Raw genomic sequence first — 26427 nt, forward strand, 5'->3', positions numbered from 1 at the left:
GCTAAAAAATTAAACCCTAATAACACAAGGTTGATGAAGATGAAGCACCTTTGCCTGGGGCAGGTACTGAGGCATCCAGTGAGAAGTCTGCACCAGACTCAGAAACTTAAATGTGCACGGAGGTGCCTAACCTCCAGAAAGTAAGCAAATTGCCACAGTGATTTTTTTTTATCTTCATGCACCAACATTTCTGTGAGCTTAAGAAAACAGCAGAAAAATATTTAAGGCAGGGCAGGGGGGGAAGTATGTTTTCCTCCCATATTTTAAGAGAATGTTTCTCTTCCTACAATGTTAGAGAAACAACTAGAAGAAATGTTCACAAGCAACACATAGTCACCAGTGGTAAACAAAAACTTCTACATTCAAACCCCACAACTTTTTAGCCCCTTGGAGAGATCTGCAATACTCCTTACCTGATCGAATTTGTTCACATCATTCGACAGAAGATTTACTATTTGACCAGTGGTAGTTTTCGCCATGGCTACGTTACTGAGACGAAGTGCCTAAAAAAGTCAGAACAGTTTCAAATTGTCACAGCTGACAGAGCACAGTACCTCTGTGCACAGAAGACTCAATACTCAAATACAATATCAGGGCAAAAGCTGAAGTCACATTGCAGCTTTTGCCTGAGAATACCTGTGCACCGTTCAAGAACCTCAGATATTGTGGGCTAGGTTAAATACTCTGAAGAAAGCCCTGAAGAAGACAGTATAAGAAGACAGTCTAGGGAAGGACTGCAAGAACTTAAGTGCCAGAACTATCTTAGTGTGGGAAATGATTAAAAATGGGAAAATACCAACATAGTATGTTAATAAAGAGTCTGCAACTTTTCATTTGAATTGCTTTCCCCCACATTATGAGTATCTCTTCTAAACAGGAATGAGAAAACTTTACCCAAAGACCAAATTAAAATGACAACATTTGGCCAGCTGAAGAATTTTGTTTTGGATGGGATTCCTGACAGAAGACAAAAAACCCAAGTTATTTAAGTAATTTTACACTATCACTTCTTACTAACACTGCAATCTGTGCCTTCTGTCTTTGCAAATCAGACTTACTATCTCTTTACAAATTCATAAATATTTCCCTTGCTAATAACTCTTGTAAAATCATAAGATTTCTGAGTTATATTAAAGGAAGTTTAGCACATGCTATGAGAAGCAAAAGGAGTAGATATAAAATATCTGTATAGCTTAATAAGTTAATCAGTAAAGAATAGGATGTGATTATAAAATAACCCCCCTCCCCAAAAAATCACATATGGAAATATGCAATCTGAACATTACTGGTGTCCTGGTTTTGCTAAAACCAAGACCAGTTCTCTTGCAGTAACTTTCCTTTCAGCCAAGTTCTTCTAAGTACCTTCTAAGTACCCGCATGTTTTTCGGACACTGCACTCCAGACTGATAAGAGCGATCAACAGAAAGCTGAAGAAGCTCATGTTTAGCTTTACTGCTATGACAGCCAAGAATTCTGATAAAACTTCGCACGTTCAGTCGCGAGAGGGGCGTGTCTGCAAGGAGGGGCAAACAGAACAGGTGACTAAAACTGACTGAGTATTCCATCCCATATGCGTCACACACCCTATAAAAGAGGGAGATCACGAAGGTCTCACTCTCTTCGACCATGGCCGGCATCTGAAGAGGACCCTGCCTGTCTGCCTGTGATCCAAGGTGCGAGACCCTGCATCCCTGAATCCAGTTTCCAGATCCCAGTTTCCACGTCAGCTCCATCACCGCTGGAGGGACACCAACTCCCTATGGAAGGGGCAAAACGCTGCCACCTGGGAATTTCGAGACTTGGTGGGTTTTGTATATTTTTTCTATTTATTAGTAGCATTAGTAAAGCCTTTAGAACCTTTTCCAATTCGCAAAGCCTCTCTTCCTTATCCTTCTTATCACTCTTTCCTACCTAAGGAGAGGGTAGAAGGGGTATTAACAGAGAGCACCTGCCACAGTTACTGTCACCTTGCAATTAAACCTTGACAACTTGAAAGATCCAAACTGAAACAGCTCAAACATGCAGATAATAGACCCCGCTTCCTTCTGCTAAAAAGAAAAGACAGTTTTGCAGCACAAGTAAAAAAATATACAAAGCATGTTACAAGTTTTCCTGTACCAGGAATAGTTCACTCCTCAAAATCTTAGCATTTTCAGGAAGTGCACATCAACGTATCCTTCTCCAGTTATTTAGGATTCTTTTTTGATGAATAATCTCATCTGAAAAGCACATATTGTTTCAAAAATATTGTTCCAGTACTCTAAGTCAGGTGCAAGAACATTAGATATCAAAGTACTATTCAAAGCATCATTTCAGACAAAGAGCCTTACATTTCTTGTACCTCACTGTTGGGTTACAAAGGCGTTAATCACAGAGAGAATCCCAACCCTAACTTCACTGAAACCAGCAGGCAGAAACACTGAAAAGTCCACTAAGAAATTCCTGTGATATTCCAATAATAAATCTAGGATACTGGGTATATGAGAGATAAGATTTAATTATTTGAGAAAATCATTGCTTCATTCCCTGTCTTAAACAATTTGTCCCTCATACATCTGAAATTCCACACACAGCTGCCTGCAGGAAACGCAGCCACAGCACCTCCACATTTCTATCATGTCTACTCCATGCCACATACCAAGTTTGATAAGCTCCTCGAAAAGCTGTTATGGATATCCATAGACCATAATAGCAGGAGTTCATGTGACACATGTTTGAAGAATCATGGAATCATTTTGGTTGGAAGAGACCCTCAGGATCATCAAGCCCAACCATAATGTAACTCTAGCACTAAACCATGTCCCTAAGAACCTCACCTACATGTCTTTTAAACACCTCCAGGGATGGTGACTCCAGCACTTCCCTGGGCAGCCTGTTCCCATGCCTGACAACCCTGTATGTGAAGAATTTTTTCCTAATACCCAATCTAAACCTCCCCTGGTGCAACTTGAGGCCATTTCCTCTCATTCCATCACTTGCTACTTGGGAGAAGAGACCAACCCCCTCCATGCTACAACCTCCTTTCAGGTAGTTGCAGACAGTGTTAAGGTCTCCCCTCAGCCTCCTTTTCTCCAGGCTAAACAGCCCCAGTTCCCTCAAGAAGTTGCCCGCCCAGGTGTGTTTACAGCACCTACTGCTACTTACTCCTTCATGATACAGACATAATCTGCTATTTGAGGTCCACCTAAGCCAGAGAACACTGCACTGGTGTCTTCCTAGTGGCTCACGGCCGGGTCTGTCTCAGACCCACCACCTGAGTCACCTTTCTGGGTTGTTCCTACCTATTTCAGATACAAGTAGCAAAAACAGTTTCAAAATGTACCAGACCAGCTAATTTTGACCAAGACAGTCTCAGAAGGAACGATGCAAGCCTCTGAGCCACAAGGAGGGTGCTCAATGATGACTGATTTGCCTTCTCAGGGAAGAGACAGTTGCTCCGATCATCAGCGGCAACCCAATTTTAGTCTTCCCTTCCTCTTTCAAAACTACTTTTGAAGTAGCACTCTTTTTGAATTTTATTTTTTTAAGTTAAATAAGCCTTACATTTTCCTGGCTGAATGGACCTGTCTAGACTGCAAAGTGTACAGAATAAAATGGAAATATTGGATACAAAGAAGCAGCTTTACTTATATAACCCATTTCCACCAAAAAGTCCCATTTTGGCACTTTCTACTACATCTGAAACACAGCACCACACAAGCTGCTATGAAGAATATTAACTCTATCCCAGCCAAAGCCAGTACACTGTCGCTTTAAATAATGCTTTGACCAGAACGTTGATAAATGCACGCCGAAGATAAGAAATACTACTGAAGATTATCTGGAGCCATATGCCTTTTTAAAAAGCAACTGTAGTTTAAATTTACATTTTATTTTACGTTTGCCAATTATCTGTTTTCAGCACAAAAATCTGCTTGATTTTCTGTCTATAAATTTTCCATACAGGTGTATTTCCCAGCAAGCACCCTTTCTCAAGGAAAACAGGTTTTAATTGTATGAACTAATGACAGCAGTTTGTATGCCTGATGTCTTCGGTAAAACAATTTTTCTTCCCCCATATGTAATTGCACAGGTCCATTTTCAATTCTTCAACCATTCCATTTAACCTTCTGTACTCCCATCATAATGTTTTAATCTCTCCCTGTTCCAAAAAGTTAATTTAACAGTACATTAAAAAGAGAGAACTGACCTCAGAAAGGAATAATGTAACTGTTCAGTCAAATAACTCCTGACACCTGTTTGGCTGCTTCCTCTCCCAACCAACTACTCCACAGCTTAAACTGCTTTAGTGTTTATTCTGAACCTCAAAGACCTTGTAAAAGTTAAGTCTTCTACAAAAAAAAGTCAGCCTCACATAAGTAGCCTTTCATTTTAGAACATGAGATTGCAAGTCGTGAGACAGATTCCACTCTGTCTCATACAAGTTTCCTGCATGCAGCAGGAATACTTCTTACTGATCACAAAACATCTCTGAATTTGAATACAGGGTTTTTGCAAATGAGATTTTAATTTTCCAGGAGATTAAAAAGGGTCTAATACTTAAGAATTATAAGCATTTGAAGTTCTCTATTAAGGATGCTCTCTCATCCAACTCATTCATCCTTGCAAATCCAAGTTTTTATTTACTACAGCAATTAATGAACACTGCAAAAGTGCTGGTAAATTAGCATCCAATTCCTTTCAAAAGCCTGTATCAGGATTAACAGAAAGTATGACCTATGTATAAGCCTCAGATAATGAAGACAAATTATTAGAAAGGTTTATCAATGTTCTGCTGTGACCTCAGCCTTCACCCTCAGGAGTAAACATTTATGAGATGAGGGGAGATTACTTCTCCATTTAATCTCATCTCTAGAACTAAAGGTGCACATTATGAACACTTCTTTCCCAAGCTTCTAAGCTAATATCAACACGGCAACAAACAACACCGCTATATACATATTTCACGAATTTCAAACTGTGTTATGATAATCAGTTCAGTAAATTAATACCTTAGAGAGATGTTTATGTACAAGAGAGCGGTGTGCCATGTTAGAGCCGAGTTCCCAGCGGATAATTTCCAAGGTACCAGAAGAGGCAGGAGAATGAATATGTGCATGAAAAGCAATCACCACTACAATAGGGACATACTTACTCTCCTCACTTTACTGCTTTGCTCAAAACCTTTTCACGACATATAACAGCAGCACAAGTGTTTGCCTTAAGCAGATGGTACCTATGTTTAATGGTTAAAATGACATGGATTTCTTGACATTCTAAATAAACTTTACAGTCCTGATCCTTCAATTAAACTTGCTTGCTGTGGTAAGAACTGGCAGGTCACTACTCCAGCAGCACTAAAACCAGAAAGATGGGGACAGAGATGGGCCCAAATGCATTGGGTATTGTCAACAGCTTCAGAAGAGGGAAACAAACATTCGCAGTTGGTTTGCTTGCTCCCCAGAGCAGGGGAAGCCAGCATTTCATCCTGGCTGTTGCTCAACTCCTTCCTGCAGATAATGTCCATAACTTCTCTCGTTCCACTTTCCATCTGACAGTGGCTTCCGCTCCGTCTGTATTCAAGGACAGCTGTCTCTTGATCATGACACACAGCCAGCAAAGAAACCACAGCTTACTGAACGTACATTCCCTTTTCACTCTTCAGTGGCTTCAGTGAAGGACTCCAGTGCTCCCACAGTAAAACCAGTAATTGATGCTAAAGAAATGGCTTTACCCCACCTTTAGGATTGAGCTCAATTCTGAACCGCCTCTCCTCTTCCCACTCCTCTCTCTCTTCCCTCCCAGTCAGGGGGGATACTGAAGGGACCTGCCTGTTAAGAGGCCAAGCATCCCCAACAGCCTGGAGGTGGCAGCAGCAGAACTGCAATTCTGCTGCCTCTCCCTAAACTTACCCAAGGGACACCTTCTCTGTCCTGCAAAGGAGGCGACTCACTAGCTCCACAGCATTGTTGGAAGAAAATATAAATATATCCCACCATTAACCACAAAAAGGAATGGGGGAGAGGGGCAGGGGGTGAAACTGAACAGTGAAGCAATTCCCAGGCAACTGAGAGTGCTGAAGCAGATGGCAACAGCCAAGCGTAACATCCTCCCCAGGGATGAAACTGCAGGACTGAGTATTTAAAAGGAGACAAAGCACTTAGGGACATGATTCAGATGCCACATCTCCTTTTAAATCAAGGGCCAGCATCCCCTGGGAGCTCTGCCCCTCTCCTGCTGCACGCTGACAGCCTCTCACCACTGCACAGCACAATCTTTCCACAGCACGAGCAGGTGAAAATCAGCAGCTCCTCCTGGGCTTTAGGGCTATTTAATCCATCACCTTCACTAGGAGAACTGAAGCTGTCATTCGGACAACATATTGCCAAAGAGAAAGCAAAACCACATACATACATTTAAGGTCTGATACATATTAGCTTGCATTACATTTCTATGAATAACGTCAATGGAATCGCATGCATTAACATAACAAATAAATGCATTTTTAAACTCCTCTAATGAAATAGCTGTCAAATTCGAAATGTACCTGTAAACAGTTTTGCTTACCTTCCGATAAATCATATGGCACATAGCCACCCTCAGCTTCATGCCAGCCCGCTGTACATGATAGAAGTATAAGTGGTGCATTATAGCCAAAATAAGCGTGCACACAGACAGTGCAGCTGCGTAGCAATATGCAAACTTCAAAGCTACCTCATCTGAGGAATCATAGTTTTCAAAATAATTAACAATTTTTCCCAAAAATATGGGCTGAATTATTTTGAGGCTTTCCTGAATGAAAAAGAAAGGAAAAAAGTATTAATAATTTCATATCATACCACGCTACCCAAGTTTGTAACCGGGCAAACGAGAGCAAGTGCTGCTGTAAATCACTTCCCATATTATTTTGTCTTTACTGTGCTCTAAAACATCAAGCCAATTTTTATCAACACATAAACGAAAAGAAAAACGTTCCACACTAAAATTTAGCTGAATCTTTAAAATGAACTCTCCCAATTATTACTAAAAACTTCTACATTATAAAAATGGTATGAATATGTATTACACTTTCATTTTTAGAGATGACAGCGTGCCCTGTACAGCCATTTACATATAGAAAAAACTTTTCTACGGGGCACCCCACTCAGATAGATAAAATACACCTAAACCTTACAAAGCAAGTCAATGGCTTGTAATGTCTCAAAAATATTGCACTGATATCAGTTCCCTGTTCCACATACATAATCCTGCAGCTACGACTCTATTTTTGAGTCTCTATGGGGATATAGCTCTCTTTTACTTTCCTAAGAGGCTACATGAACATTAGAGATGCTCTGAACAGCTCAGCATGAAGTTACCAGTATGTATCATGCAATCTAAGAGGCCAAGTTTCACATTTCTGTTAGCTAAGAAGTGTATTGTATGACATTTTACACCACTTACCTCAATCATTGTGAAAATTCCAAAAACTAAATAGGATTTCCAGTAACAAAGAATAATGGCTTTTGTTAAATGTGGCGTTTTTCCTCTCTTTTTTGCTTTTTGCACCTCTTTATCCCAGTACCTGACAAACAAAACGCAAACATGCTGGAGGACAGCAGTAAAATCGTAAGGCAATTACCTCAAATAAAATACTGTCAGACTTACAGCCAGATTGCCATGATCACTTTTCTACAACAAAACAAAAAAAATACAAAAGACGTTAACAGATAGCCGTGCTTTCTTGTTGATCTAAACATGTTGTACTTAGTATTACAGGCTTATTTGCTCCTGTATAATCACAAACAATTCACCATTGTTGACTGCTATTGCCTTTGACCATCTGCAGGTGAGGAACTCCTCTTTCCCTTTTTTCTTTTCTTTAGGCTGGATATTAGAAAGAAATTCTTTACAGAGAGAGTGATCAGGCATTGGAATGGCCTGCCCAGGGAGGTGGTGGACTCGCCGTCCCTGGAGGTTTTTAAACTGAGATTGGACATGGCACTTAGTGCCATGATCTAGTAAACGGACTGGAGTTGGACCAAGGGTTGGACTCGATGATCTCTGAGGTCTTTTCCAACCCAGTCGATTCTGTGATTCTGTGATTCTCTTCTCAGTTCAGACAGCCACTCAGTTAAGAGCCTATTATATGATCTCCTGACCATGGACTGAACTGAGGCAGCACCAAGTGTCTTTATCCTCCTATAAACTCTGCACATCCCCAAGAAGGTTGTGATGCACAACCCTTTCTCATGTCTGGCCCTTTCGTTTTTCCCACCATGTGCTTCGATGAGGACGAGCAGATACGGCACAGGAGCAGAGGGAACTGCCCGTGGCAGCTTCGTCACGTCTCGTTGAAGTTAAGGATTACAGCACCAGAGTGGCAAAAACCTCAATGTTACCGCCTGCCTGCCCACGAGTAGGACACAATCTGTTCATATTAAAATCAAAGACAGTAATAACAAGCATGATTTTGTTCCGTTACATGTGAATGAGAAAGCATCAGAACTTAAGCAGACTTCTTAAAACACGCTGTTGTCAGAGAGGATATTCCCTTTGCTCCTGGGGGCTAAATATTTTCTGCCAAGCCCTCTAACCTTGCTAGTTCGAGGGTGGAAATAAGCCTAAGGCATGAAAACCAAATTATTTTGCAACAAGGCACACAAGTTTGATGCATACAGTATGGTTAAGAAAACCATTTATTATTATTATTATTATTATTGTAACCTTCTTTTTTTTGTTACAAGGACTATAAACTTATTGTCTAAAAGCTTCAGAATAAGAAATGAAACTCTGTAGATTCTGCGAGCTTTGTTGGCCTGAGAGAAAAAATCACTTCCTTAGGTGGCTAATTATGGATTACATACTCTGCCTCTTGGTACACTTAAGAATTACTTTTTTTTTTTTCTGCATGCTGTATTTTCCACCATTTCCTGACGCATGGAAAGTGTGTGCTTTTACTGTAAGCATCATTGGAAAGCGTCCATCTTCCTCCCCTGCGAACTCCCTGAACTGCTTCAAGACACATCTGTGGAATTTGGCAAAGCTCTTCAGCTACAAAGATGCTAAAAGCTGCACCCCTATGAGCTTATCGCGGTCCCGTTTTCTTCAGTTAACTCAGCCAGAGCAGGATGATGTAAGACTTTGTCACAACCTTTCACTTCTGGATTCCTTTTACTTGTCGAGGAGTCTCTCATCCCAAACAAACTATTAGGAAAGTCGATTTGCTCCAGCTTCAGCGTAAAGGAGAGAAATAGCACAGCCACACTTTCTTAATACAGAGGCCACCTTTCATGAGGAGACACCTCTTCCTGCAATTGTATTTAACAAAAAAAATATTTGAAAAGAAACACCTTCTCTATTGCAAGGGTCAAGACAATTTACATAAAATGTTGTTCTTGGAAGATATTTCACTATTAAAAGAGATAGATCCTCCTAGGGCCATGACAACATGGATTGGTACACAGTCCATGAAAGAGTATTTATAACAAAACAAAAACGCCTTCCAGAAGCAAGCTTTTAGAAGTCTAATGCATTTTATCCACTCTACCAAAAAGTGGCATTTTTTCAATATTCATATATTTATATACACACATATATAAAGAATACACAGCTGTAACTTAATTCCGTTTATTCAGCTTATGCTCAAAAAAACACACTAAAACTTTTTCCCCACTTTTATACAGCTAAATTGGAAAAGTTTCCATAGCTATTCTGCCACAGACCAGAAGACTCAATTTATTAAGGATTACTGCAGCAACAGTTTATGAAGTCTTCTTTTCCATCCTGCAAAATGTCATATTAATTATAAATGATGCAATGAAAATATTCCAATACACTTTCATTATGTGTAACTTGAAAAAAATTAAAATGGTGAACAACTTCTAAACGTTATTCTTAGCTCTTCAGCATTTTAGTAGATCTTGTTATACTATACAACCTCTTTTAATTTTAGAATAGGAGTAAAACTCTCACCTTCACCAGCAGAAATAAGCAATGAAAGAAAACAAGGATTTTTCTCCTTACCACTGCAATTCCTCTCCAAGCTTCTCTGAGGAATCTTCTGGCAGCACTTGATACATATCATCTTCTTCAAGTTTCCGTTTATGGCCAATAATAAATAAGGGATTCAACCACCTATTTAAATACAAATTATTAATAAAATGATCAGCAGACCCTGAGTAATTTCTTTACATATTAGTTCTTTTATCCCTTTCTTCCCTCCTTTTCTGCCCATCACTCAACAGCCACACATTTTATTGCACTTTTCTCTTACCTAAGAATTAACTAAGTCCCATTTTACAAATAGGACAGCACTTCCCGTTTCCTAAAGCTGTTTATGCCCCACAGCACTTTACTCTCAGACATCCAGTCAGCACAACTCTTCTTGGCCTTAAGGCAACTGTTTTCTTGTAGTGATTCCTTATTTTTAAGGAAAATTAGCATTTGTTTAAGTATTTAGGAAAAAACAGAACTCAATCCAACTACTGAAATGTTGATAGTAAATAAAACTGTAATACATATTAAAATATTTTTTTTGTAACTAGCACGGCTATCCATTTACATGAGGTAAAAAATAACTGCTGTTCAACTGCCATATTGACAGATACTAATGGCCAGTAAGGACAACCATTCAATTATAAAAATGAGTAAATAATGGATTATCTCTAGAACTGATCTTAGCCACGTTTGGAAATATAAACAAAAAGTACACTGTCACAGTGCATAGGTTCAAAAAAAGGAAAATATAGCCCAACAGCTCAGTTTCCTTACTGGACAGATTTTTAAAAGCTCAGTATTTCATGAGATCACTTTGAATACAAATTGTAATAGAACTACTGTGGGCTTGTTGGAAAAGGCAGTATTTTGTTAGATCAAATAGTACCGTCAGTAAGACTGGCTTTTATACTCCTAGATTCTTCTTCAAGCCTGAAACACAGGTCAAAGAGGTCCAAACAGTTCCAGCTGTGCTCCAGAGAGCAGAGGGGTATATGGCAGAAAGCACAAAGGTGACAAGTTGTTCATGAGAGGGAGATAAAACAGGCACATCTTAGTGGGAATGGGACAGGTAGGGAAATTGCAGTCAGCCACTTAGTTTGTCACTACTAAATCCATGATGCTTGGTTGCCAGGAGACGTGCAGATGTTGGCTCTCAGGATTGTTTCCTACAAGAACTTTCTCAGTTGACAAACAAGATCAGAACCAAGAGGTCTGGGATGGATCTGTTTTGGAAAAAATACTCACAGTCATGGCAAGCTGTTTGATGTCAATTACCTGTGACAGTTCATAACTGCTGTTTAGTTTCTGATGTTCAATTATTCCCTGGCTTCACCAATACAGTTTTTAAAGAGCACCTGGCATATTAAGTGAGGTATATTATTTTCTGGGAGGCCAACATGTGGTAATTCATAACTGGGATGGTTTACAGTGAGGGCATTTAGTTATTCACAACCACAATGGTGGTTATGAATACTCATTGATTACCTTTGTATTTTTTGCTCAGGCATGTTCCAATTTAATTTTGTATATGCTGGCTTATGGGAAGTTTGTTGATTAGAGAGTAGAGCAGCAGGCTGAATGCTAGAAGAGGTGGCTTAGAGAGTTTCTTCAAAGATAGAACAGTTGCAAAAACCTTTTTCCACAAGCTCAATGGCACAAATGCATGCAACAAATGGGATTAATAGTGGTTTTTCTTCTCTACTTAGCATGTCAGCAGTGTTTGTGTGACTCATTCAGAGATCAGGTCTCTATCCTTAGAGTAGTAGCATCTTAGATGCCTAACAGGCCTCTTTAAACTCTTGGAGCAATTACTGTACATCTGTGAGATACGTAAACTGTTAAGTCCTCTGTGTATGTTAAAGACACAATTAGAAAGTACTTGTCAGACCAGTCTGTTCCTTGCACTGTGCAGCCAAATAGCATCAGGGCCCAAATCACTGCCACAACTTCAGGAGCTCCAGCTCCTGACCAAACATCTCAAAGATCAACTGCTCCAACCAGCAGAAAAGCTTCTGCCTTGTTTGGCACAATGAACCTGCTCTTTCTTGTTTCTTCTTCAGCCTCAGTTCTTGCTGCCAGTCACAGGTAAAAAGCAGACATGAGGCAAATTACCTCAAGGCCATTTCTGCCCGCTGGACAAGAGGCTCTATTTGCTCCAGGACAGACAGTAATGGGAAAGATCTGCAGACTTCAGTTGACTCATGTGGCTGACATCAAGTGTTCCTCCTCTTGCAACATCAGTGTTAGCCTACAATGTACTCCATAAACAAGTCACAAGTCTCCTTTCTGACAGAGAAGGACGGAAAACAAGTAGTCTTCCCCAGCTCCTTTAGAACAAGAATCAGGATGGAACAACCTTTTCATGAAAACACAGGGATAAATCCTTCTCACATCTATGGAAATGGTTATGAGATTCCACTAGCTACTGCTGCCAAGGTGGTGAAAATAAAAATCATTCTCACATTTAACAAAGAGCATAAATAGGATATTTATTATAGAATCACATAATGGCTGAGATTGGTTGGAAGGGACCTCTGGAGGTCATCCGGTCCAATCCTCCTACTCAAGCAGGGCCACCCAGAGCTGGTTGCCCAGGACTATGTCCAGACAGATTTTTAGTATCTCCAAGGATGGAGCCTCCACAAGCTCCCCGGGCAACCTGTGCCAGTGCTTGGTCACCCTCACGGTGAAAAAGTGTTGCCTGACGTTCCAAGGGAACCTCCTGTGTTTCAGTTTGTGTCCATTGCCTCTGGTCCCGTCCCTGGGCACTGAGCAGAGCCTGGGTCCCTCCTCTTTGCACCCTCCCTTCAGGTACTTATATACATTGATGAGATCCCCCTGAGCCTTCTCCGCTCCAGGCTGAACAGTCTGAGCTATCTCAACCTTTCCTCTTAGGAGGATGCTCCAATCCCTTCACCATCTTTGTGGCCCTTCACTGGACTCTCTCTAGTATGACCATGTCACTGGGCAGCCCAGAACTGGACACAGTACTCCAGGTGTTGCCTCACCAGTGCTACATACTGCTGTCCATTACTGGCAAGTAGCAGGATGCACAAAGGAAAATAAAAGACACTTAAAAAATATACTTAAAAATACACTTAAAAAAATAAAACAATACTCTTAATGTTACTCTGTAGAACATCATTCCTTTACTTACACTTTTCAAAACACAGCGAAAAACCACAACCAGGCCACAGGAAAGACACCACTTCTGTTGAGGGCAACTACTCTTTCCTCACGTGAGTTTGATGCAGCCCTACAGCCAACAGCACCAGAAAGTGTCGACCAAAGCGCAGTCCACTTGCAAAGTAAGCAGATGGTAGACAACAGTCTGAAGTCTACAGGATTGTTAGAATCATCCAGCTTATTCTTTGGCCTTAAACTCTCAAAAAAACTTACTGATGATACACTCACCTCCACTGAGTTCTTACAGTTTGTAGGAAATCCCTTGTGTCTGCCCAGCTCCAAACCGATCAAGTACTGTATGTACTACGAAACTGAATTTCCAAACTGAGTAGCAGACAGTGCAGGGTAAAAGCTGCCAAAAATCTCAAGGTTTTCACACTATTAGTTCTAGTGAGACCTAGCGTAAATTCAGGGCTTCTCACGTTTTCCCATTAGTTAAAACCATAATCTCAAAAACAGTAATATATTGCACTATAATCTCTATCTTAACATTAAAGAACACAAGGAAAACCAACCCAGAGTATGCAGAAAACTTTGGTAATTCATTCTGTGACTCATTTATTATAATGGACAACACGGCAAAGACTCAGCACAAGTCCACATGTTTCTGTAGGGTTAGGAAAAGAAAAAAAAAAGGCATAAAAAGAAACAAAATTTTTAAAATCATTCATTGTTGAGCTTTCTGACTATTCTCCCCCAAAATACTCATCTTCAAGAGCAACTGCTACGGAGATCTTAAGGGTACAAAAGTTTTTAACAGTATGTTGTGTTACTGCAGGCTATACTTGAACGTCTTTAGAAGAAGGCTAACAATTTTTCTTGTCAAATTCAAAAGTACACTTAGTCTTTGAAGACCTTTTAGCCCAAGAATGAGTTTTTAATTGTCCACTGCAAATTCTCAGAAGAACAGCTGAAGTTTTACCACCTTACTGATGTGTTCTGTCCACACTGGAAGGTCTACCTTCAGACAGAAGAATGAGCAGATGTTCATGTTCACTCATTAAAGTAAAAATTCCCAGCAGGATGCCATGTGCAGGTTATGGCCTGTAGAATTTTCCGCCCTTAGGGCAGAATTGAGGCCCTTCTATTTCACCCAGGCTGGTGTTACTTGGGTCACGCACTCCTAAGAAGCAAATGAACCAGGCCCGTCTCTTGCCTGAAGGCCCAGTTAAATCAGGAAGTGCTGTAAGAGGACTGCTAAAGGAAGCTGGCAAATAAGGCAATGGCCTACAATAAAGAACATCCCCAAAGCCTCAACTTAGCTGTAAAGGAAGACTACTCATCAGAATGATGATGTCTTTTGGCCAAACAGAGATCAGATAACACCAATCTCTTCAAGGGGGGGACTAATAAAAAAGGTCCACAGAAAAGAACAACTTGTTATGAACACAGAAACTGTGCAAGCTGCATTACTCTTTCATAAAAAAGCTGAAATAATAAACAGAAGTTAAGATGACCTAGGGAAACAGAGGGAATATATAAATAGTGATGCAACTACTCTTCTAGTCCCAAGGATGGACATAAAATGCACTTGGTACTGATCTATTGCCTGAAGAAAGAGAGAAGCAACGTGGTGGGGAAGAAACGCTTGCACTTCAGTCCCACATTTCTATATTTTCTTCTGAGGAAACTGTTGAACTTCAATAAAAATAAGAGCCCTTATTCACCATCTTCTGTTTACCCCAGTACTATCCTGTTTGCTAAGAATTTTGAATACTTAGTTCTTACACATCGCCTCATTTCAGCCACCCTTTTCAAAACACAAGGTTCACACGATGCTTAGCCCAAATTTTTGCTAGCATGAATAACACATAAAAACGCAAATATCTGGAAGAATCCTGAGTACCTTCTGCTCTGCTGGGAAAGCCTCTGTTCTATCAAGGCGATTAGTTGATCAAAGACATCAATTTGGAAAGAAGCCCAGAATTAGTCCCTGTTACCACCAGAACACTGATGTCACTAGGAATAAAGATTAAAAAATAAATGAAAAAAACAAATCACTCTGTAACCTGATGCAAAGCCAAGAGATGGCCAACTGCAAAACAGTAACTCACTGCTCTGACCTCAAAACCTTTCTACCTTTGCAGCAGTACCTTGGGCACTGATATAAAAGAAAGTGATTCATTTCTGAATCAGCAGATACACAAAGACCGTAAAACAAACATTCACTTCCCGCATTTCCCTACTCCCGGGCCATGACATTACACACCCTGTAACAACACAGCCAATCAGCCACAATTTACTTGGTTGTTCAGGAAAGTTCAATTTTTACAAGCTGTAACTAGAGCAGCTCCACCAGGAATCTGGAAAGCCTCTAAGGTCTCCAGAGAAAGTGAAGAATCACAGTATTTTCTTATGCTTGTAAGAGAAGTGAGACCTCAAGGTCTTAACTTCCTCACTCAGATGGCATGTAAGAGAATCGAGCCCTGCTATCCAAAAGGCAGGGTCAGAATACTCATGCTGCTTGTTTCATACATGAAACGTAATTTCCTAAACAAGAAAGCTTTTAAATTAGGTTTTCTATCATCCCAAAAGAATTTCTGTTCAGCCAAGTAAGAAATATGTTATAGATAGGTAGATTAAACTAAACATAGAATCATGGAATGTCCTGAGTCGGAAGGCACCCACAAGGGTCATCAAGCCCAACTCCTGTCCCCACACAGGACAACCCCACAGTTCACACCATGTGTCTGAGGGCTTGTCCAGTCTCTTCTTGAACACTGTCAGGCTTGGGGCCATGACACCTCCCTGGGGAGCCTGTTCCAGTGCTGCACCACCCTCTGGGGGAAGAACCTTTTCCTCATGTCCAACCTAAACCTCCCCTGGCACATCTTCCTGCCATTCCCTGTCACTGGTCACCAGAGAGAAGAGATCAGTGGCTGTCCCTCCCCCTCTCCTGGTGAGGAAGCTGCAGCCACCATGAGGTCTCCCCTCAGTCTCCTCTAGGCTGAACAAACCAAGTTAATTAAACCACTCCTCATACGGCTTTCCCTCCAAATCCTTCACCAACTTCATAGCCCTCTTCTGGACACTCTCTAGCAGCTTTATATACTTTTTATCCTGTAGTGCCCAGAACTGCACACAGTGCTCCAGGTGAAGCTACAGTGTTCAGCTCAACTGGTTCATTAACCCCAGGATGGGACCTGCTGTGCCTCTGGATTTATATCGTGCCCTCCTTTCAAACACCCAAAAACTACCATTCTCACCCACAGAGCAGGCTTGCAGAGCTTTCCAGAAACCCATGTATATTTTGCAAGATCTTCATGAAATGAGAATGTTTGTCAGAAAATGTCAGCCAAGCAGCATTTGCAATTACATTACAAGGGTGACACAACTTAAAAACGTGTCAAGATCAAAGGATGTGTCTGTTGGGGCCTTAGGTGCACCTGCAGGCTTTAATTGCCCTGAACAGCCCTGCAACCATTACACAATAGTCGGTCACTAAGATATTACAGTACCTTCCTCTGCGCAAGTGCAAAATTTTGCTCTCACCAGTTTCACAAAAGCCCTCACTTCATCACTGGCCAAGTCAGAAAAATCAGACTAAAGGGGCTACTTTTCTAATTAAAAAAAAAATTAATCATTTTCTCTTTCTTTATTTGTAATTATAGGCAGAAGTTTAACTTCTGGGTAATTTTATAGCACCCAGTCAATGCCACGTCCTATACACTCTCATCAACTAATTCCCTAAGGAGGTGGTTTACAAGCTGCGTTTTCCTCATTCCTCTTAAGCCTATTTGCACATTACATTACAAGCATCATCTGTTCACACTCAATGTCCAGTTATTTTTCAACAGTTGCACAGGAGAGTCTTTGTTTACTCAAATTCTTCCATAACACCAGGATTTCATCTCCTTGAGCAGCTTGGAAGCACTACTTCAACTACTAAGCCTCAAAGTAACACATATTTCTTTCTCTTGAACCACCTACTTCAGAGCTGGGTTGGTTGGGTTTTTTTTTGTAAAACAAATAGGGTTTCCTTGCAGGACCTTTTGATTGAAAATCACGTTGCTTATCCTCCATGGCTTACCTCAGGTGTCTACCTGCTTCCTTTTTCTGTTCATTACCCACCTTCATCACTTGAAGTTCTACACCAAAATAGTCTGTAGCCATCATATGATTTTTTTTAATCCTATCTCTACTTCACATTTCTCACCCACTCCCTTCAGTAAGCTGCCTTTTCCCACTTCCCCTTACCAAGGCAGTCATCTACAATTAATAAAGTAAAGAGAATGGGGTCTGGTATTTTTTCAGATGCTTTTCAACTGGTGTTTTGGTTGCAACTTCCCTCCTCGGCTTACTGCAGCTTAAACAGTAGATTTTCTCACTGCCTACAGTAAGAAAAAATAGGAATACAATGAAATTACTTCAGAGGCATACTAACTCAAAAACACCCTTCAGGCTTCCAGTTCCAACACCAGACTGTATTAACCTTTGATACCCAGCTTCATCTCATCTTCCATGCTGTTGCTTTTCCACAGCACACTGTAAGCAGCCAGGTCACTGAACATCCACTTTCTGATGTTAATGGTAACTCAGCTGGTATTTAATCACACTTATTACATGCTATTTTAATACCGTTCACCTACATTGCACCAGCCAGGTATGAAATACCTGATTACCGTAGCATACTTCCTGATATTCCAGCTGACAAGATGTATTACAGATAGGGCAAGGGTTAAAAAGTAAGCATATTGCGGCTAATATTTTCTGCAGAGCCTGGAAACAGGGAACGAAGAAGCAGCATCATGTATACCTGTGACATTCTTGATTCCAAACCCAGCATCCACATGCCAAAAAGAACATCCAAAGTACCAAAGACTTGACGCAAAGGTCTGAGATTATGCCTTATAACAATAAAGTTTTGTACAAGCTGTATATTGAAGTAAGGCTTAAGGTGTTCCATCGAGCAAAGGGAAGAGAGTTCGTAATTTCATAGAAAAGAATTGGACATCCAAACACATTCCTAATCTCAGCTTAGATAATGACTAAAACAACTTAGTTGGAGCGAGCAGTTCCTTCATCACTTCAAAAATGCATCTAAAAACTGTGTTATAGATCTCATATATGTTTAATAGAAAAAAAAAGAAACAAAACAAACAAACAAACGGACTCAAACCCTGAAATCAAAGTTACACAGAAAGTTTACTTCAGCATAATGGTCTCTGATTTCAGTTTCCAAAAGAAAATGCAAATACTGAAATCTAATGGTAGCAATTTCTGTATTAGCCTCCTTTCTGGCAAGTAATGGAAACAGGAAGACTTAAAACCACCAGTTGAGTTTGCACTGGTATTACAAGTGGTTGGGTGTCAGGGATAAAATTAAATAGATGATTGGTCTTTTTAACCTTCCACTCCCAAAATCTAATTGCATTATCTCCCTCCTCCACTTACTGAAGGCCTTGAAGAATTTTCTTGAAGCAAGGGGAAAAAGCTGGATTTTGGGAAAAAGAAATAAAACATACTCCTAATGTTGAAGTTTTGTAGGAACTATAACAGGGACATTTTCTCTCATATACGATACAACATGCTTTACCTAAGGCATTCCAAAAGCAAAAAGCCTCAGTGTTTCATTATACTCTAACAGTTATCTGATTTCATATCTAAGCACAGATATTTACTGTAGATAGCAAATGCTAACATTCTGATAGTTTATACACACTTGCTGTAGTCGATATATTTAGCACTCTTTAACCATGTATTTTAACTTCACTAGCTCATAAACAATGACTTTCAAACAATATTTTCTTGTGCATAACACAGCCCTTTTGCAATAAAGCAAGGAAAACTTAAAAATGAATGCAGTAGTTCAAGAGACTGCATTACTTGAATTTGACTACAGGATATTAAATATCTGAAAATCTGAAAAATGAACAAACAAGGCATCACCTTTTTAAAAAGTTGTATGTGCAATCTGTTTTTTTTTTCAATCAGAAATAAAAAAAGGCAAGTTTGATTCCATTCTTTGGCTATTACAAATGTGTTTTCTGTGTATCTATACTGAAAATGCTTATGTATTTGTTTAGAGCTTCCTATAGCACCACAGTGGTCCTGCTAAAAATAGCCACCAGTAAGTCAACAAATGAACTAAAAATTAGCTACCTCAGAGATCTTTATAAAGCGGCATCTATTAAGAGTTGCCACCGTCACTAATTTCAGGCAACGTCAGTTGGAATTCAGTAGACACCAGGCAAGATCCCAGGCAAACTGCAAAGCCTGATGCTGCTTGATATTTTCATTTGTCACCTGAAGTAAACCTAAAATCCTCGCAGGCAAATCTATTCACTGACACAGTAAGGAACACCGATCGGTTTTAATGGTGGCACTGCTGGGCTCTGGCTGGAACTTCCAAAAAAGCAACGGATTCTTTGCCTAACCTCTTCCAATGCAAGGCAAGATAGGCTTTTGAAGACAGTCACGTCACAGGGCTAAAATGCGGGTGACGCTTAGGCCTGCTCAGAAGTCCAACTCAATCAGTCAGTGGCCCTTCCGATTCTAAGCTATGGGGTGGAGAGAGGAGGAAGAAGTTACGGAAAGCACGTAGTTATAATTCACATTATTCACACCGCTACAAGAGATGTGCGTGACATAACTGCATTTGGTCACACAAACAGCTACAAACTCTGCAGGCATCACTGAAAACCTTTGAACCTCGATACCTGAGCTTACCCCATTCTGTCCACACTGAAATCCACAGGTAAAGATATTTTTTTACTCTTCTCCCACTACATCCCAGGTCAGAGCAGGAAAGAAGACTTAGTGGTTTTGTCCTTTATTCTAAAGCACGCACTTAGTAAGCCAAGAACAATGCCATCAGACACCAACAGGTAACGATAAAACAACTGTTTATTCCTTGGAATCACAACTGTGCGGATGCCTCGGAGCAAGTTCCAGTTCATGTTTTAATGCTGTTATTGTAACAGCAATTGCCACGTGTCAAGTGATGATGTAAAAAGGCATCCAGCCTGAGGATGCTGAGTGTCCAGTGCTCCAAAGGAGCTGAGAACTTGTCATAGGTCCAGTGAATCTGTGACATTTAAATAATTACTATCATTAATTTATGTAAATATTATTATTTTTTAAATTACAAATATAGAAAATTTAGCAGGGCTATAATTTCTTTTAGTTCTCTGAACAAAAACACCAGGTGCCCTTTCCAGGGTGTTCCCACTTGCCCCCCTTCTCATGTTATCAATGCGTGAAAAGTTATCCAGCTTTTCTAAAATTTAATCATAGCACATATTTTGTAACTTTCCACAGAAGTGGATTCAATGCCTGAACAACAAAGCGTATAAAAACTTAACTACTGTATCACTAAAACTTTTTGAAGAGAACAAATGCTGTAAGCAGATAAAAACCACATCTGCTACATTATGAAAATGCAAGCTCAAATACGAGTTAATAGTTAGAAAAAGTACAGTTACTCTGTACAGTTATTAACTTAATAATCATCAGTCCACACAGCAGAAAAAGCACTGAAAAGTACTATTCTGAACTGCATGAAGTATGGAGTACAAGACTTTTAAAACTCAAAACGCTTTCTACAACAGAATAGCTGTTTGAACATGAAAAACACTGGACCAAATTCTCTCTTTCTTGGAGGGACATAAAAAAGAAAGCGAATCCTTCTACCTATCCTTCAAAGCGAACTGAGCCAGCAATAAAAAAATAAAATTAAATTTAAAAAAAAATAAACAAAATACACACACCAAAAAAAGCCACCACACAAAACCAAACACTGATTAATTAAATCAGAAATATACGCAAGCGCTGCTAACTCTGTAACTGAACAACCGACAAGAGAAGTTTGATGAGCATGGGAACTTGTGACTCTGAAGGTCATTAGCTACAGTAATACCTGGAACATCCAGAAAAACAATTTTGGCTTCGATAATCCTGTGTTAATATAGAAAATTCTGTGAGAGATACAGAAAATAAAAATATTTTGCAGCTGCCCTGATCTTCATCCTTCTGTCATAAACAGGTTTTTTTATTCTTGTAACATCCAGACTAACATTACACGCGGGATGCAATACAAAAATAATAATATTCACACGCAATCCAGATGCTCCCCTTTCCCATGAATGTACTACTGGAGCATTTAACATTCATCAAGCTCATACTTGTCAAAGTCGCAACCTAAAAGCAAGAAGACAAGCTTTGAACAACAGGAGAAGAATGTGTCTTCAGCCTACACGCTCATTACCTTAGATTTATAATTCAATGAAAACATGACTTTATTTTTCCCCTGTGGGTTTGATCCTGTTTCTTTCATACAATAATTTTAGCTTTTCTTCTCTACCACTGGCAACAAAACAGGAGGTGCTTCCTTACAAGGGCAAAATTGAACTTTGGGAGCAAAACATCAATAAAATAAAAATAAGAAGGACCCTTACCCGGCTAACTGCAATGCCCTACTTTCTGTCCTCACTGACCACAGGCAGCCAACACCTGGGTTTTGGAGAGCAGAGCAGGCACACTCAAGCAACCGCATGGTGGTGGCTGCCACTACTCCCAGGACAGCCCTTCTCAAGCACTGTTTATCCCATTCTCCAGCTGAAAATGTCTCAGAACATCCCACTGAGACAGCAGGTAAAATGAAGCAGCCTGTCAGACGCTGTATGCTTTGTAAAAAGGAAGAGCAATTCTTAAAGCTACACTTAAAGTCAGCTTTGTGGCTGATGAAGAGTGTTTTAATGTTTCCCTGATTTTATGTAAAACAGTATTTACTTACAGAAAAGTGACAGCCTTTGCTTACTCGATGTAAGCCACTTCAGACATCACTTCAGCTGAAATTTTCACTAAGAAGAGTCTTACACTTGCAGACCAGTAAATAACAAGGATATACTAGTATTTTTGACGACCACATGCAGCACAGGTAAGAGAAGAGGTTTTAAAGTGTATTTCTGCTACTGTGAATTATACTGCTACGAAAGCCTGGAAAACTGTACACAGAGGACAAACTCTAAAGTTTTTCACACCACACAAATCCCTTTAATCAAAGCACAAGCCCTACAGCTCTACACTACCAACAGACTGCAAAGCGTGAGGTCCCAGCCGATCTCTAGACTTCCAGCAGGCCTGCCACCTCACAAGCACAGGCTTCCACCTGCTCTGCCCTTTGCACAATGAGCACCTACAAACGTGTTTGGGGTAAAAGGAACTTTTCAGCAACTTGCCTAAACCTTGAGAAGTTTAAGGTACTCTGTTGTGCTGTTGAACACCTCCCTGCAATATATGGACATCAATACAAAGGTCTAAAAAAAGGATGATGGGAGCAGGCAGAGAACCAGCTCTTAAACCTGCACACTTCCTTTTTCACATCCATCTGGCTTGTTTTTGGCAGAACTACCAGTAACACCACAAGATCCCAGCAAGGGAAAGGGAACAGACCAGAAGCAATGCTGCGTGGCCAACTGAGGTTCATCCCTCTCTGCCTGGATTTCCCAGCAAAGCTGTTTCCAACACGGGAGACCCTGGTGTCAAAGAAGAATCCACAAGTCAAAATGCTGAACACAGGGAGTTCTGCGCAAGAGTACAACACCAACCCGCATTTTTCCTTTTCCCTTCTTTTTTTCCTTTCGCACAAAGTAGCTCTGAGGACATATCCTTGACCGAAAATTTGTTTAGATAAAATTCACAGGGCTTTTAAAATTCCCCTACCTTCCAAAAGCGACTCCTGCACCTGCTCAGAGTTGCTTATAGGCACAAAGAGTTTTTTTACTTGTGTTTCAGAGGCTTCCAGAAAAAGAACCGCATGTGCCATACCCTCTTTTCCTTCCCTGCCTCCGCCACATAACACACCATGTGCACCCTGGCTCAGGCTGTGGTAGGGAAAGCAGAATAAGCGGTATGCCAGTAACTGCTCTCTTCCAAAGGGGATCTGCTAAAGCACACAAGCTTGATGCTCTCCCATTTCACTTTGCACATGTTCTATTACATTTCCAAGCAACTAAGCTGCCGAGCTGTTAATTCCCCGCTGCCTGGAATAATTATGTATATCTACACCAAGGTTCCCACTAATAAGAAAACACACGCTAACTCTGAACTTGCAGTCATCTGGTCCCACAAAGGTCTGTGGTGACAGCGTAACACCCTGTGATACCCCAAGCGCCCCCCAAAGCCACCTTACACCGGGGAACTCCCCCGCCACGCGGCTCAGAAACCAGCCCATTCCCGGCGGGGGAAAGCCCCGCGGCGACAGGGAGATTAGCAAACCCCGCCGGGATGAGCAATACCTGCCCGCGGTCCGTTATGCAAGTGGGGAAGCAGCACCGAGCCAGTGAGCAGCCCCGGACCCGGGCGAGGGGGCGGCGGACGCTCCCGCCCTCCCGGCAGCCACTGAACTACCAAACATGTGCTCCAAGGGAACGACGGGGCCGCTCTCGGCGCCGCCCGCCCTGTCGGAGGCGGGCAGGGCCCCGGCCGGGCTATCCCCAGAGCGCGGCCGAGGATCACCGCCCGGCGCCGGCTGCCGGCTTCACCTCAGGAGACCCGGCGGCGCCGCGGCCGGGCTTCCCGCTGCCACCTGCGTGCGAGGGGCTGCCCCGGCCGGCAGCGCTGCCTCGCCGGGCCCGCGGGGGCGGGAGGCAGGTCGGGGCCGAGCCGCGGCTGCAGAGTCACCGCCGGCAGCCGGCGGAGGAGCGCGGGCAGCGTCAGCCGCTGCCTCCCATCCCCCCGCCCGCCGCCGGGGCGCCCGGACCCTCCCAGGAGCCGCGATGAAGTGCGAGCCGGACGGCCCTAAGCTGGAGCTCAGCATCTCCCGGGCGGCCAGGCGAGACGAGCGGCGCTAAGCACCGGCGCGGCGGCGCCCTCCCCGCCGGCGGGCACCCCGGAGCCGCACCGCCCCCGCTGCCCTCGCCCTCGGGCGGGCACTCACCAGAAGAAGAGCCGGGAGCAGAGGTTGGCATCCCGCAGCGGGTTGGGCTTCTCCTCACGGGGCACCGCTTCCATGCCGCCCGCCGCACCGCGCCAAGCCGGCGGCGGCAAGCGCGCAGGGACTCAAAGGCGACTTCCCACCGCGGCAGCCCCCGCCGTTCTGCCGCCGGCCGGCGCTGTTTCCGGGAGAGCCGGCACCCCCCGCCTCGTCCCTCCCTCCCGCCGCAGGACGCCTCCTGCCGGCCCGGCTCCCCCGCGGCGCCCGCCCCAGCGCCGAGGCGGAGGCGCCGGGCGGCCTCGGAGGCCGCGCTGTGGCGGGAGCCGCCTCCTGGGGCTGGGGCTGGGGCTGGGCCTGCCGCGCCTCCCCGGGGAGCGCCGCGGGGCGCCCTGTGACGCTGACAAGTTCCCAGTGGGAGGGAAGCGAGGCCGCCCCGGTCCGGGTTGGTCACCTCAGGGCAGGCCCCGGCCGTCCCATCCCCGGTTTCTCGCCTGCGTGTGTCCCTCACTGGTGAAAAGCATCTGCTCACTGCCCGCAGGAGCGAGCCCAGCTCAATGGCACCAAACCCCGCCAGAAACACTTACTCTCACCTCTCCTTCCTAGATCTTGTGGATACTTATATTAAAAAAAAAGACTCATCATCATCTTTCCAACTTGAACATGGGACAGAAAATAAGGGTCTGCATTCAGCATGGCAGTTGTTACTCCAGCGCTCAAGGAGGTGGAGATGAGCCAGAGACAGCTCTGTGTCCACAGACCCTCAGTGCTATCAGGAAAGTGATGCTTAGGAGACTTTGGTAGTACAAAGTAGTTACTTAATACCAGGAGATGTTGCATCACATAAATCCTTGAAGCAATTCTCAAAACTTCAGCAAGTAATCACCATACTCCTCACCGATACTGTCACCATGGCCTGCCACAGGGAGTGGGACCAAAACAGACGCACGGAAATAGGAATGTGGGATATATATCTGAAGATAAATGGGAGAACTATTCAACTCCATGAAAAAGTAATTGGCAAAACAGGTTACTGCCATTCTGTAACTTCTCTGCAGTCTCAGAGTCACAGGTGGCTGAGGTTGGAAAGGACCTCTGGAGGTCATCTGCTCCAAACCCCCTGCTCAAGCCGGGCCACCTAGACTTGCTTGACCAGAGCAATGTCCAGACAGCTTTTGAAAACCTCCAAGGATGGAGGCTCCACAGCCTCTCCATGAAACCTGTGCCAGTGCTGGTCACTCTCTCAGTGAAAAATTGTTTCCTGATTCTGTGTTTCAGTTTGTGCCCATTGCCTCTGGTCCCGTCACGGTGCAAAGCCTGGCTCCCCCCTCTTTGCACCTCCCTTCAGGTTGTATCAACATATACATTGATAAGATCCCCTTGGGCCTTCTCTGTTCCAGGCTGAACAGTCCCAGCTCTCTCAGCCTTTCCTCTTAGGAGGATCCTCCATCATCTTTGTGACCCTTCATTGGAATCTCTCCAGTATGTTCATGTCTCTCTTGTACTGGGGAGCCTAGAACTGGACACAGTAGTCCAGGTGCTGCTTGACTAGTTCTGAGTATAGGAGACGGATCACATCCCTCAACCTGCTGGCAACACCCCTAGGACACCATTTGCCTTCTTTGCCTCAAGAACACATTGCTGGCTCATGTTCAACTTGGTGTTCACCAGGACCCACAGGTACTTTTCTGCCAAGCTGCTTTCCAGCTGGGCAGCCCTCCGCATGTACTGGTGCCTGAGCCTGTTCCTCCCCTGGTGCAGGACTTTGTACTTCTCTTTTTTGAGCTTCATGAGGTTCCTGTCAGCCCATTTCTCCCATATCAATGTCCCTCTGGATGACAACCCAACCTAGTATAACAGCAACTTCTCCTAGTTCTGTATCATCAGCAAACTTGCTGAGGATGCACTCTTCTCCATCGTCCAGATCATTAACCCAGATGTTGGATGGACAGTTTTGGAGCCCATGTCGATGCATGATGTACACTGCTACTCACCTCCATCTAGACCATACAACTAATCACAGCTCTGAGACTGCTTCACTCTCCAGCTGAGGCAGCTGTGATAGGCACTGTTCTTACGTTCTGATTGTCCATCTTATGCCCCCAGTAGTGACCAGCCCTATCCCTTCCCACTAAAATACATTGTCAGTGAAACAATTTAACAGGGCTGGCATTTGACTTTCATTATAGGCATCGGAGTTGACGTGGAGATAAAAAAGGGGTAGGGTCTAGGCTACACTGTGTTATTGAAGAAATAGCATCAGTTCATGCTTGCAAGAATGTCATAATAACCGTAAGTCAGACAAATTAAGCTGTCTGTCAGTGAACATTGACAGGGCTGGCAACAGCATACACTGCTTGAGCAGAGATAATGTGCCACAGAATTTTGCAAGCAGTAAGTAGTACACTTGT

At 42.7% G+C, this 26427-nt stretch overlaps 1 protein-coding gene across 3 annotated transcripts in view; it reads right to left on the bottom strand.

Moving 5' to 3' along the window:
• Positions 1-24233, bottom strand: part of ABCC4 (ATP binding cassette subfamily C member 4 (PEL blood group)) — a 157157-nt gene extending 132924 nt beyond the window's left edge. For all 3 annotated transcript variants that reach the window (XM_065056982.1, XM_065056990.1, XM_065056995.1), the window contains exons 1-5: positions 24023-24233; positions 9985-10095; positions 7423-7543; positions 6547-6771; positions 414-503 (exon numbers count right to left, since the gene is read on the bottom strand). In XM_065056982.1, the coding sequence (XP_064913054.1) occupies positions 414-503; positions 6547-6771; positions 7423-7543; positions 9985-10095; positions 24023-24096 (621 nt within the window). In that variant the 5' untranslated portion in view covers positions 24097-24233. The remainder of the gene's footprint in view (positions 1-413; positions 504-6546; positions 6772-7422; positions 7544-9984; positions 10096-24022) is intronic.
• Between the last annotated feature and the right edge of the window lie 2194 nt (positions 24234-26427).

The sequence above is a fragment of the Columba livia genome, chromosome 1 (genome assembly GCF_036013475.1).
Source record: "Columba livia isolate bColLiv1 breed racing homer chromosome 1, bColLiv1.pat.W.v2, whole genome shotgun sequence".
NCBI lineage: Eukaryota > Metazoa > Chordata > Aves > Columbiformes > Columbidae > Columba > Columba livia.